This window comes from Jaculus jaculus, chromosome 3, assembly GCF_020740685.1.
Source record: "Jaculus jaculus isolate mJacJac1 chromosome 3, mJacJac1.mat.Y.cur, whole genome shotgun sequence".
Lineage (NCBI taxonomy): Eukaryota > Metazoa > Chordata > Mammalia > Rodentia > Dipodidae > Jaculus > Jaculus jaculus.
Window position 1 is genome coordinate 116,981,101 of NC_059104.1, and position 12,970 is coordinate 116,994,070.

The following is a 12,970-nucleotide window of genomic DNA, read 5'->3' on the forward strand; positions in this document are numbered from 1 at the left end:
CTTGGTCTCTATCATAACAGTTTAGAGTGAAGTCTTTCCTTGATACTTCATTTTCTGAATTTTTTCCTTGACACTTACCATCTTGTTTGAAGGCATCTGAGGAATGATAAAGGTTGATGGGAAAGTGATGATGCTGAGATGCGCCTCGCCAGCTGGGTGAAGAAACACTCATTGTACCCAAGGAAGGACTGCTGTACCGAGGTCTGGTCTTTGAACCAAAAACAGATGAGGATGGACTCTTCTTAATTCGGAGTAAAGCAGCATATGAAGTTGGGAGGTTAGCAATAACTTCAGAAGATTCTATAAAAACAGGAATAAGGAAAAGTTAATTATGTGTGTCTTATTTTCTTTTTCTATGAAAGTTGTTTCTTCTGAAGACATTTTTGTAATCTTTCCCTTGGAACTTCAACTGGATTCAAACTTCAATGAAAAAATGAAAATGGAAAAAAAGTGTTAACAGTTGTGTTTATGAACATTATATGCAAATGACAAAGGTTGATGTGGTAGTGGTAATAATATTGGGCTTCTTTAAGAAATGAATAATTTAGCCAGGCGTGGTGGCACATGCCTTTAATCCCAGCACTCAGGAGGCAGAGGTAGGTGGATCATTGTGAGTTCGAGGCCACCCTGAGACTCCATAGTGAGTTCCAGGTCAGCCTGGGCCAGAAGTGAGACCCTACTGCAAAACAACAACAACAAAAAAAAAAAAAAAAAAGGAAGAAGAAAGAAATGAATAATTCAAAAAGATATGGAGCACAAGGAGAAAAACAAAAGTATAAAAGAAAGAGAAGAGTGAAAGGATGGTGGCAAAAAGAGAGCAAAGGAAAGAACAAAGGGACAAAAGGGAAGTTAGGAAGGGAGGGGAGGAAATCCAAAGGCACATGCCTTAACTTTTCTTTTTTTAAATATTTTAAAAAATATTTTTATTTATTTATTTGAGAGTGACAGACAGAGAGAGAAAGAGGTAGATAGAGGAAGACAGAGAATGGGCGGGCCAGGGCCTCCAGCCACTGCAAACGAACTTTAGACGCGTGTGCCCCCCTTGTGCATCTGGCTAACGTGGGTCCTGGGGAACTGAGCCTTGAACTGGGGTCCTTAGGCTTCTCAGGCTAGTGCTTAACCGCTAAGCCATCTCTCCAGCCCTTAGCTTTTCTTTGTGAGGAAGATTTGGGAATTAACTTTTTCAGTATGCCTTAATATTAGAATATCCATTTCACATTAATTTTTAATACTAAAATGAGAAAACATTCATTTATGCTTTGTTGATAGTTATATAGATAAAGGCGATAGGATCTTCATTCCCTCATATACATCAGGTTGTAGTGAAAGTTTCAATTGTAAGGTATAAATCTGTCTAGACTCAAACTAATGCCTCAAATTATAGAAAAACAGACAAATTAACTATGGGCCATATATGAATATAGGTATTATATGACTTATATAATTTATTATCAAATGGGAATAATATAGTGAAACTCATTTCTATTAGTTAATAAGAATTTTCTTATGCTATTTCACTTAATTTGCAAATATTAAAATTAATAATTATATTCTTAAAAACAACTGACAATTGGATTGTTTCTATGTCCAATATCAAGCATGTGCCTTTAACCTCTGAGTCTTCTCCCCAGTTATTACTATGGCCAGTATCATGTGAGCCAAATAATTTGCTAATTTTGGAATATTTTTCATAATTAGACTCTTTTGTTCAGATTATATATTTAACTTTAATGCCTGCTAAATCAATGTAAGATAAACATTTTGGTTTTGTCAGTAAGTTTTCTCTTCATTAAAATTACCTGAAATCATGATATAGCTTCATAAAGATATTTTGGAATGCAAAGAGTACTGCTATGATTTGAAAATAACATGTTAGGTGTTAAAATATCAAATTAAGTTTAACGTTTTGGTACTGTGAAATTATAAATATTATTTCTATGAAACTCAAGAAAAGCATATTTATATATGTGTCCCCATACTTAAAGTGAGCATGTTCTATCTCCCAACTCATCAATTGTTAGATCTGTGTTCTTCTGTCCTTGCCATTCATTCACAAGTCTGGCAAAAGCGGATCGATTTTAACTGAGAAAGAGCTAACTTCTCCTGGGCAAACTATATGAGACTAGATTATGGGACAACATAAAATCTCCTTTTAAACCTGGAATTAAATGCATTTTTCTAGCACCTAGAAGTATAAGGCAATGACACACAGTGAGTTCTCCTTACAGATACTTGTCCTGGATTTTGAACCTATACGTTCCCTACTGCAGCTACTTCTCCATATCTGAACTGGTTGCCCCACTTGTTTATAAAATCAAAAAGAAAAAGAAAAGAAATTAAACATCCCAGGCTACAGTTACCTGTAAAACACAAGAATATAGCTAGAGTTCTTGTAAAAATAGTTTGTTTATATATTTATTCATTTACATGTGGTGTGGGGGTTGGTGTGTGTGTGTATGTGTGTGTGTGTGTGTGTGTGTGTGTGTGTGTGTGTGTTGTGTGCAAGTACCACTTGACACTGCAAATGAATACCAAACACATTCTCTATTTTTTTGTGTGTCATGCTAATATGAGTGCCTGGAGAATTGAACCCAGGTCAGTAGGCTTCTCAAGGAAGTGCCTTTGTCCACAGAGCCATCTTTCCTGCCCTAGAGTTCTAAAAGTTAGATCTAATAAATAGAAAACTAGAAAAAATCATTTTATTTATTTAGCTACTCATTTAGCTTTTCAATATGACATTTTCAGTTTTTTGTTACACCTCTTTCTACACTTTCCCATATCAATCTGGTCATGATGGTACCTCCAAAATAGACCACAGCCTAGAGACTATTTGGTTAATAAACTGCTTGCCTTGCAGGATGAGGAAGCATGAGGACTGGAGTCCTATCCCCAGAATCCACTGTCCAATAGGTACACAATTTGGCCTTGCCCCTTATATAAAGAAAGATTAGCCAAACTGTAATTGGACTGTGCGTTCCACACAGGGGCTTTATTTGTTTTATGTAATCTATTTCATCTGTTATAGGAGTGACTCCCTTTTGATCAATTAACATGAATCCAAAGCTGTTACTAGAAATCAGACAATCCATTCATGCATTCATTCAGTAAGCGTATACAGAAAACTGGGACACAAAGTTGAATAAGATATGACTCCAGCCTTCAAGAGGTTATAGTCCAGTGGTGATGAAAGGCAAATATTCACATACTTTTAATCAAGTGTTATAAAAGTGACTTCAATATGAAGAAAGACTATGCAAGGACCTAATGGTATAACACAGCCAAATATTAGTCAAGGGTTCAGAGATGATAATGTAGATGGAAATAAAATCAAGATGATTACTGATAGATTGGAAGATGATAATATATATGTCAATAATATATTATCAATTTATTGGATTGGAAACAAATGAACAAAGTAGACAGGCTCTGTGAAACTTACAGATAGGAAAGAAGAAAGGGAGTGATAGACAGAGGAAGGCAATGAGGTAGGAAGGAAAGAAAGTCTTCTGCTAGAAAAAAAAAAAAAACTTATGAATACAGTTTGGGGCATGTGGAAGGTTTAAGCAGGATGCAGGGTATACATGTCATTTACAAACTGTCCATATGAGGAAGATGAAAGCTCACAATGGATTATTAGATGGTAACCAAGTAGATAGTTATTGGAACTATAAGAATGAATCAGCTTCTTAAGGAAATATGTAATAAAAAAAACAGTGTATTTAAAATGGAGTTTGATAGAGCATTACCACTGAAGGGGAAATGAAAAGATCATAGAACCTGGAAAGCAAGGAAGACAAGTAAGGCAGTTGGCACTGTCAAAAGAGTAGAGCCTTGAGTACAGACAAGGAGTTAGTCAAGGGTCAGAAGGATGCACACATACATCCAGGATACAAGGACAGACTCCCAGACCATGAGCGCTTCCTGCCCTCTGCAGTGTTTAAGATGTCCAAACTGAGCCAAGAAGGCTGTATAAGATCTGCAGAGAGTAGGGGACCTCTGTATCATTTGTGCTTCACCTGTTATTCAGGCTTTAGGACCTAGCTGGTAGCTCCCATCTGTCTCACACAGCTTTTCTTCCTAGAGTGTTTTAAAAAAAATTCTCCTTCTCTGATACCTTCTCTTCTGTCTAGCCATTTTCTCACATCTCCAGTTTTGCTGCTCTTCAGTTCCATTTCTAGGGATCCCCAGGGCTATAAGATAGATATACTGGCATGCCTCAGAGAGTGAAACTTCTATCATAGGTCTCTGCTTAATCTACTTTAAGAGACAAATCTATCAAGCCTGTTCAAGTTGAGACACAGCTGTCTCTCCTTCATATGCTGAAATTCAAGAATTTGCAATTCTATTTGTCTTATCATCCCATCATTTTCTGTCTAAGCTTGCAATTTTCTTGAAACCTGCAACCTACTAACTTAATGCCTGCCACTATCATGCATCATTTTATTTCTCCAATTCCTTCTAAGAGCCCATAGTCCACAAATTACTCCACTCAATGTGCATACAACCAAACTGTCACACTAAATTGCTTTCTAGAACTTTAAGTCTAATGTTGTCTTTATGTAAAGAACTCAAAATCATTCATATACCTCTCATTTAATAAAAATTCATCTCAAATGGACCTTGTAATCAATCTGCAAGGTAACATTTCCATATCTCCTTAATCTTTGGTCCTTTTGCCTTCTAAGATAATCAACATCTCATCCTTGCACTTTACCCTTATGTCCTTGTGGCATTGCTGATGGAGAAAATAGAAGGAGCAGCTCTCTGTATGCTCTCCTCACCTGCATGTACACCCACACACTCTGTCTTCTCACTGCTCTTCTCATTCACACATCTTTTAAAGACCAGCCCCTTCTTTCTCTGTTCCTTGAATCCTATACTGTGTCATAGTAAATGCTTAGGGTCTATTTCTCCAGAAAACACCTTTCTATTTCTTCTCCACCATCAGCTTTTCTTAACTTGTTGCATTGTTTTATAAGTATATAAAAAAATTCTAACAGATTTTACAGCTATGTTGATCTTACCATTTCTCTTGCAGCAAGCCTCCTTGGGAAAAGCCCTGTGTGATCAATGTGCTCATTCCCTTTCCTGCCACTTTCTCTGAAGTCCACTCAAGGCAGCTGTGTATGTGCAACTACTGTAAAACATCCCTCTCCAACATGAGCAATGACCAGGCCTTGGCTAACCTAAGGAGGTATGTTCTCTATATAAGACCCTTTAGGAGTATTCATTCTCCACATCCATTTTTCCTTCAAACATTTTCTTTCCATAATTCCTAGAAACCATAACCAAACACGTGTATTCCTATCTCACTGTCCACTGGGTTCTCCCTTAGCTAGTTGCTCTTTGTCTCAGATCTTTTCCGTTTTGATTAATACATATTAATTTTATAAAATAATGGGTTTCACTATGTTTTAATTACTTCCCACTACATTCACTTGTCCCCTTTTTCTCTTTCCTCTGGCTTTCTTACTTTATCCAAATAATCCCAATTTCACTTTTATTACCATTTTTTTAATATATTTTAGTCTACATCTCATATAAGAGAAAAATTTGGTAATTGTCTGTTTGGTTTATTTATCTTAACATTATGGCTTCTACTTTTACATGTTTTCCTGAACTTTACAGGATTTTATTCTTCTTTATGGCTGAATATATTCTCTTGATTATGTAGACCACCTTTTCTTGTTTTTTAATTTTTGTTTATTTTTATGTATTTATTTGATAGCGACAGAGAGAGAAAGAGGCAGAGAGAGAGAGAGAATGGGCTCACCAGGACCTCCAGCCACTGCAAATGAACTCCAGATGCATATGCCCCCTTGTGCATCTGGCTAATGTGGGTCCTGGGGAATTGAGTCTCGAACCGGTGTCCTTAGGCTTCACAGGCAAGTGCTTAACCACTAAGCCATCTCTCCAGCCCTAGACCACCTTTTCTTTACCCAATCATCTATTGCCTGGAAAGTGGGCTGGTTTCCTTACTGAGCTATTGTGATAGGGGTGTGGCAAACATCAGTGTGGCACCTCTAACTTATAGCATATTTGATTCCTCTTTTTGTGTGTTCATAAACAAGATGACAAGCTATTCACACCATTGTTGGACATGATCCCTTCTGTTCAACTTTTGAATTAATTTATTTATTTTAGAAATAAAAAGGGAGAAAGAAAATTGGCACACCAGGGCTTCAGTCACTGCAATGGAATGGCAGACACTTGTGCCACCCAGTGGGAATGAGTGAATTTTCACTTGCCCTCACCTCTGTGCATCTGGTTTAAGTGGGATATGGAAAGTCGAATGTGGGTCCTTAGACTTCACAGGTAAACACCTTAATGGGTAAGCCACCTCCCCAGACCTCTCTTCAACTTTTCACATTGCCTAACATTAGGTAACCTCTCCTTTTATTCTAACTTCCCTTTTAACATGTCAATCAAAAGCATCTGTTCCTTCCAAGATTACTACTAACTGTTGTCTCAGTTTCCTAGACTGAGCTGTGAGGTGGGCATGTGGACATGCCCCTATATTTCCCTAGCTCTTAATGTCTACTTCTAGGGAAAATAAAATATTCTTTTTCTTTGGCTCTGACTCAACTCCTAAAAACTGTGTGGCTGACTGAAAGGCATCTTCTTCACAGTGAATTGATCAGGTCCAGCTTGTTATTCAAAATGCTATGATCAAAGCTCTTGTCTTGAAATGAAAACTCTTTCTTTGGCTCTTACAGCCTGGGTACTCATTTCATTAATACAGATTTGGAAGGGAGAAGCTCTGTCAGTAAACTTTATTATCATAGGCTTTAAGACAGATGGCACTGTTTTACCTCTGGCTCTACCTCAAACATCTTTGTGCCTCTGACCATGCATGGACATCTCTGTACCTAAGCATCTATACTTTCAGAATGGGCCCGGCAACAGACTCCTCCATAAGTGTATTATGGGGATTAAATGAAGTAATGCACAGAACTGGAACTATGCCAGGTTGATAGTTCCTCTTTATTTATTTCTTGCTATAGTTTAGTTATTAGCCTGCATCCACCTGGGTATATGAATCCTGATTTCCCCCTTCAACTGGGATTAGTCCACAAGTAGAAAATAAATACTGCCTTTTAACTCACATTTTACCATGAAGAGCTAAAAATGTGGGTAATGCCAATGGAAGAGTGACATTTATATTTTCTTAACAGAAGAATTCTCACAAGGAAACCTTTTAGAAAACAATTTGGGTTACAGATATAAATTACAAAATGAAGAAAATGCACCCTAATCATTCTATTATTGCAAGGGTCTCATCTTTCCATTTTCTTGGGCATGGATTGGAAAGAAAAGTGACTTCTAGTTTCTTTTCATTGAAAATTGTTCAATGTTTTATTAAGTACCTATGCTGTCAGTGTCAGTGGAATCTAGTTATGCCTTCCTCATTTCTTCTATTTTCTCACTTTATATAGATCAGACCTTAGGGAATGTGCCTTACAGTCATTTCTAAAGTGGCCTGGAGATTTAGTGATAAAACTCAATTAACCTGGTGCTCTCACACCATGAAATTCCAGCCGGAAGATGGGTAGGAGTAAATATTAAGGCCTTCATTAAATATTTCCTGATCAAATGATCCTGAGACCACTGAAGTTATATTATTTAATAAAATTATAGTCTACTAAGTCAGAATGACATTGCTACAACTTGTGATCTGGGAGCTAACAGTAATCTTTTTCATTACTTAAAAGGTCAATTTATAGATTAAAAACACCATTCCTGAATATAAATAATGTTATTGAAATAATGGATTAGAATATGTAGAAGTAGGATTCCTCAGGGCAACATTTATGAATAAAACAAAATAAAATGTCATTATGATAAAGTATATATTTTAAAATATTTAATACCTTACCACATTTTAAATATTTGTGAAATTTTTGACACCAATTAAACCTCAGCATACTACTTATGTCCTTAAGTATATAAAGCATTTCTACAAACTGCTTTTTAGCTCTTAAAATACTGATGATGCAACCAGGAGATCACTATATCATGCTGTTTTGTTTTTTTTCTGTCAACTCCATATTTAGTTCATTTTTCAAGGTTGTAGAAGGGTAAGTGAATAGCACCGAAGATTAATGAAATGGCAGATATCTTGTACAAGTTCAGTTTTTCTCTATAATTCTGATTTTATTTTAAATACAAAAGAATTTAACACGAAGTGATATATGAAGCTTCCACAAATATTAATAACTGCTCACAGTGAATTGAGAAGAGTAGTATTGTGTAGTGAAGGCACAGAGACCAGGAGAAATAAGGAGTAGTGCAGTCTCCAGGCCTGTAGTGCAACTCATTTTGGCATCAAAGTCAGCATAAAGAAATTTGATATCTGACCTTTTTCAAGGTAATTGGTAAGGATGTCTGCTTTTTGATGAAGATTAATGTTAACTCTGCAACTTCAACCTACTGCTGTCTCATAAAGCTGGCAGACAGGGATGTAAGACCTCAGCAGAGCCAGTCACATGAAGCATATTTAGTAATGGTTAATAATTTATAAATAATGCACATTATTTCTGTTTAGTCTCAGCTTCCATGGCAGAGCAGAGTTGGCAATAGCTCAAATAAGATGCACTGTAGGCCTCAAGTTAGCATTTTCTTCATGAGATGTGTGATGTGGAAACTATACACTTTTAGCTACAGGAGCTCTAGTGCATTGTGCAGAATAAAATCTCCCATTTTTAAAACACCAAAGTTGGGCATCTATACTGGCATCATTCTAACAAGAGAAAATTCAACTGCTCTGCATTTCTAATGTTCTTTGCATAAAATTAAAAGATAAACACACTTACAGAGTAAAAACACGGTTATAAATTATTTGAACCATTCCTTTTCAGATACTTCAATATTCAGATATTTAAAGTCATAGTGATTGAAAATTTGGAGAATTTATCTTTCTTTCCAAATAGTAAGGGCTAACAGTACTTGCAGATATAGCAAGTAAATATTACACATTGAAGTAGATATTATGCAAGTCTACCTCACAAAGAGAGATTCTTACAGTTTTTCTACTTTGTATTTTTAGTTTAAGAACTAAAGTATTTACTTGATATATCTTTATATTATGGAAAGCAAAACAGATTATTACATTTAGGTGATATCCCTTTGCTACTCTGAATTGAAAAGACCAAGGACATGAGGAAGAGCAGCAGCTAGTTGGAAAGTACAACCAAATTGTTGACTAATTAATGTCCTCTTGTTTTGGATGATTAAGGGTTTCAGTGAAGGTTTAGTTTTCCTGATTATATTAACTTGTACCTTCTTATTCATTGTGACAGTATTTCTTAACACATCATACAATACTAATATTGTTTAGCAATAAAAGGTACAGGTAAAAATAAAGAAAATGTGGTTTACTAGCATTCTAAACCTATTCTATATGTTAGTCATGCTTTCATTATGTCAGTCGCAAATAATGAACATGATGGTCTTGTTATTTTTGTTTTGTTGGGTAATGCAGTATATAGATCTTGTAATAATGCAGGCATAGTGATCCAGTTGTGGGATTTTGAATGGAAGCCAGGGTGGACAGTTTTCTTAAAGGAATTCTAGGTAATTACAAATGATCATGGTATCTGACATATGGAGATATAATGCAATATAGGATATGACACTTATTCAACACACATAAAATGATTATCATGTATTAAATAACAGTAAATAGGGCTGGAGAGATAGCTTTTCAGTAATGGTGCTTGCCTGCAAATCCAAAGGACCCAGGTTAAATACCCCAGGACCCATGTAAGCCAGATGCACAAGGTGGCACACATGTCTGGAGTTCATTTACAGTGGCTGAAGACCCTGGCATGCTTTCTCTCTCTCTCTCTCCCCCTCCCATTTACCTGCCTCTATCTCTCTCTCTTTCATATAAATAAGTAACAATAAAAATTAATAGAAAGCAGTAAATATACTTCTCTCCCTTCAAAGAGTTCATATATGCTGAAAATTGAGTAATATGCTCAATATACTTGATGCATAGATGACTTTATGCATCAAGAATACAGACAGACCACAACTTTCCAAGCCACTCAAATAAAAATATAGTCTTTTTTCAGAAAAAAAGCCTAATGAGATACTGTTTTTATTCATGAATATGTAATTTTTCATTGTATGGAAGACATAAAGTTGTGAGAGGATAAGTATGCCCTAGCCCTCTCTGTTAAGAACAGAAAGGACTTTCTCAGGCTGGCAAACTAATATTATATGTGTGTGATGTTGGGCACATGTATGGAAATTAGTAAGACCCAAAGAAGTTCTCATTTAGATGGATATATTGACTCCTGTTTTGTGTCACTGCTGTGGGCAGATATATTTTTTTGTATTTTACAATGAAAGCAAATTTTATACTTGTCACATTTAGCTGTTTGTTACTGTCTTTTCAGTGATCATAATCAGTCTGCGATAAATAAATGACATTAGCAAGGAAAGTGAAGAAATGCATAATGTGATTACTTTTCAAAGTGGTGAGTGAGAGCATCAGGGAAGTGGACATTGACACCATGAAAACGTGCATGGCAGGAGAAGTGGAATTTTAACTGGGGCTTTGGTCTTTTCTCACAAACTCAAGCATATTAGGAATATGTTTATGATTTTTATTTTGCACCTTTGCATATGAAAAGGTAGTCAAGGAATCTTTTCAAGGAGGCTTAGCGATTGATGTCCTTAAAAGACTTTATTGCAAAGCATTTCTTTTTCCTCAAAGGCAGCCTCACAGATTTGGCCCTGGAACTAAAGCATAGCTAGGTCCATATCAGAGTAAATGGGAAGTTGTGCAACTGACAGTCATTTCTTTAAATAAAACAAATGAAATGAAAAATTTCAATGACATTTTAGCCATGTTTTGTGGTCACTCATGGGAAATATCATCACATAAATTTAAATACACTCATCTCTACGTTCTTGTGTTCTTGAGTGATAGCGTGTGATTCAGTGGCTTTATTAAAGTGAAACCAAAATCAAGTAGCCTAAAATACTACAGTCAGAATAATATATTACTTTCACTATCTGTGTCTACAATTTTGTCTTATCTGTGACACAAATTCATTATCTAATCAAACCTTATTTCCACAAAACAGTTGTGAACTTTGGAGCTGCTCTATGAACCTGTATTCAACCACAAATCACTAACTACTTATTTTAAAGTCAAAATTCTTAGTCACCTATTGAATTTCAATAGAATATAATACCTGTCCAATCTGTGAGAATATTTATTTATTTATTTTAACATTGTCTTTAGGTCAGAGAGAGCCCTCTCATGATGTGTTCTCTTAAAGTATCTGGTAAGATCTGATTAAGATCACAAAGGCATGATGGTATCTAAAGCCATCTCAGAATTATGTTAAGCATTCTTATTAGAAGAGAATTATATCCTTGTGTATATTCAAAATAATCTCTGATCTTGCTACTCAGCAGTCATCCACTTATTTCCAAAATAAATTCTGATGTGTCCATTTTCTATTTACATACATTGATACCAACATAACCACAGACAGCATTTGTTTTGTTTAGTCTGAAGGAAACTTGGATCGGTTCATGCATGCCATCTTCTACTTTTATTTAATATTGTGCTATGATCACCTAATCTTTCAGAAACATTTCACCAATAATTTCTATAGTTATAATTTACATAGTCATACCCCTGGTACTCGACAAACTTATCACTTATATGTCATGCTATGGGAATATCCCTAACCACAGATTTTTACATGCTATTAGTTTACTTATCACATCATCATGACTAGATTTGATGAATGTTTAAGGTTCAAGCTAAGATTGTTTTCAAAGGATTTTGACTTATTTATATTCCTTTACACATCACAAGCGAATAATACATTCTTTAACATTTCATTTTGATGATTTACATTTCATTTAATTAAATTATTGTTATGGACAATTATCTTCTTAAACTTCTACCCATGCTAGTGAAAATCATATTTCATCTTTAGAATTATATCCTGTTAGTCACAAAGTTCATTTTCCATGTACATGAGTTTCTTCATTCAATCATGTACCAAATAGTTTTTATTTTTTTATTGAACTTTGTCCTATTTTCACTAGTTCTTTAAAAAGTAATGTCATTTACTGTGTGTTGTTTTTAATTTTTATGATAGTGAACTATAGATTTGCCTATTTTATAAAACTTGTCAACCATTTTTTAAATTTCATTTACTTATTTTTGAATTTCTCATTGCATGGAAAGCATCACTTTAAGCGTCTGGGTTTAGAAACAAGAGTGACCATAAAGGAAATGTATATATCTTTGCACTGCAAACCTAGCAGGGCTTCCTGCATTCAGCAGCAGTGCAGGCCGCTTAGACACCTGTGCCATTGGTGATGTCAACTTGTGTTATATAAATGCTATTCCAGATTGTCATTACACACTTAGCTTAGTGCTGAACACATGTGATTGTGGCTGCCTGTTTTATTTTCATGACGATGCAAAAAATTCTGACTTTTTAGGTGACATTATTCTTTTTAAATGACAGTTGGTCAGTGGCTAAGGCTCAATGACATTTATCAGCTACCTAATTAAAATGTAGACACTTCCATAATAATTGCAAATGTGACCTTCATTTGTGTATTTTTGCTTGCTAGCATGTTTAGTGAAATGTCACAAAGAACTCTGTTCTTTCCCATAATGTTTAATTACATTCTATTGAAAGTACCCATTCCTCGGTTACCATGGTATATGCCATCTTATGGCCTCCCTGGAGAGTGAGGAGAATAGCCCCAGAACTCTAATGAAGGGTGAATGCAAGGCTGTGTCTACAGTCTGCCAAAGCAGCTCAGTAAAACGTGTAAATTTGTTCAATTAACAAGTTGGTTTGGCTTCATAATGACAGAACGTCCCTCTGTTTTTCTCCCTGTTCAAATAAGGCTTCACAGACATGGGCTTGATTGTTTTGGCTTCCTGTGTGGATACCTCAGGCAGCTCTTCTCATCTTTAGTC

The 12,970-nt window shown here is 35.5% G+C and overlaps 1 protein-coding gene across 3 annotated transcripts in view; it reads right to left on the reverse strand.

Annotated features, from left to right (window-relative positions):
- Cntn5 (contactin 5) overlaps nucleotides 1-12,970 on the reverse strand; it is a 1,203,203-nt gene that overhangs the window by 476,324 nt on the left and 713,909 nt on the right. For all 3 annotated transcript variants that reach the window (XM_045146290.1, XM_045146292.1, XM_045146289.1), the window contains one exon: nucleotides 79-300. In XM_045146290.1, the coding sequence (XP_045002225.1) occupies nucleotides 79-300 (222 nt within the window). The remainder of the gene's footprint in view (nucleotides 1-78; nucleotides 301-12,970) is intronic.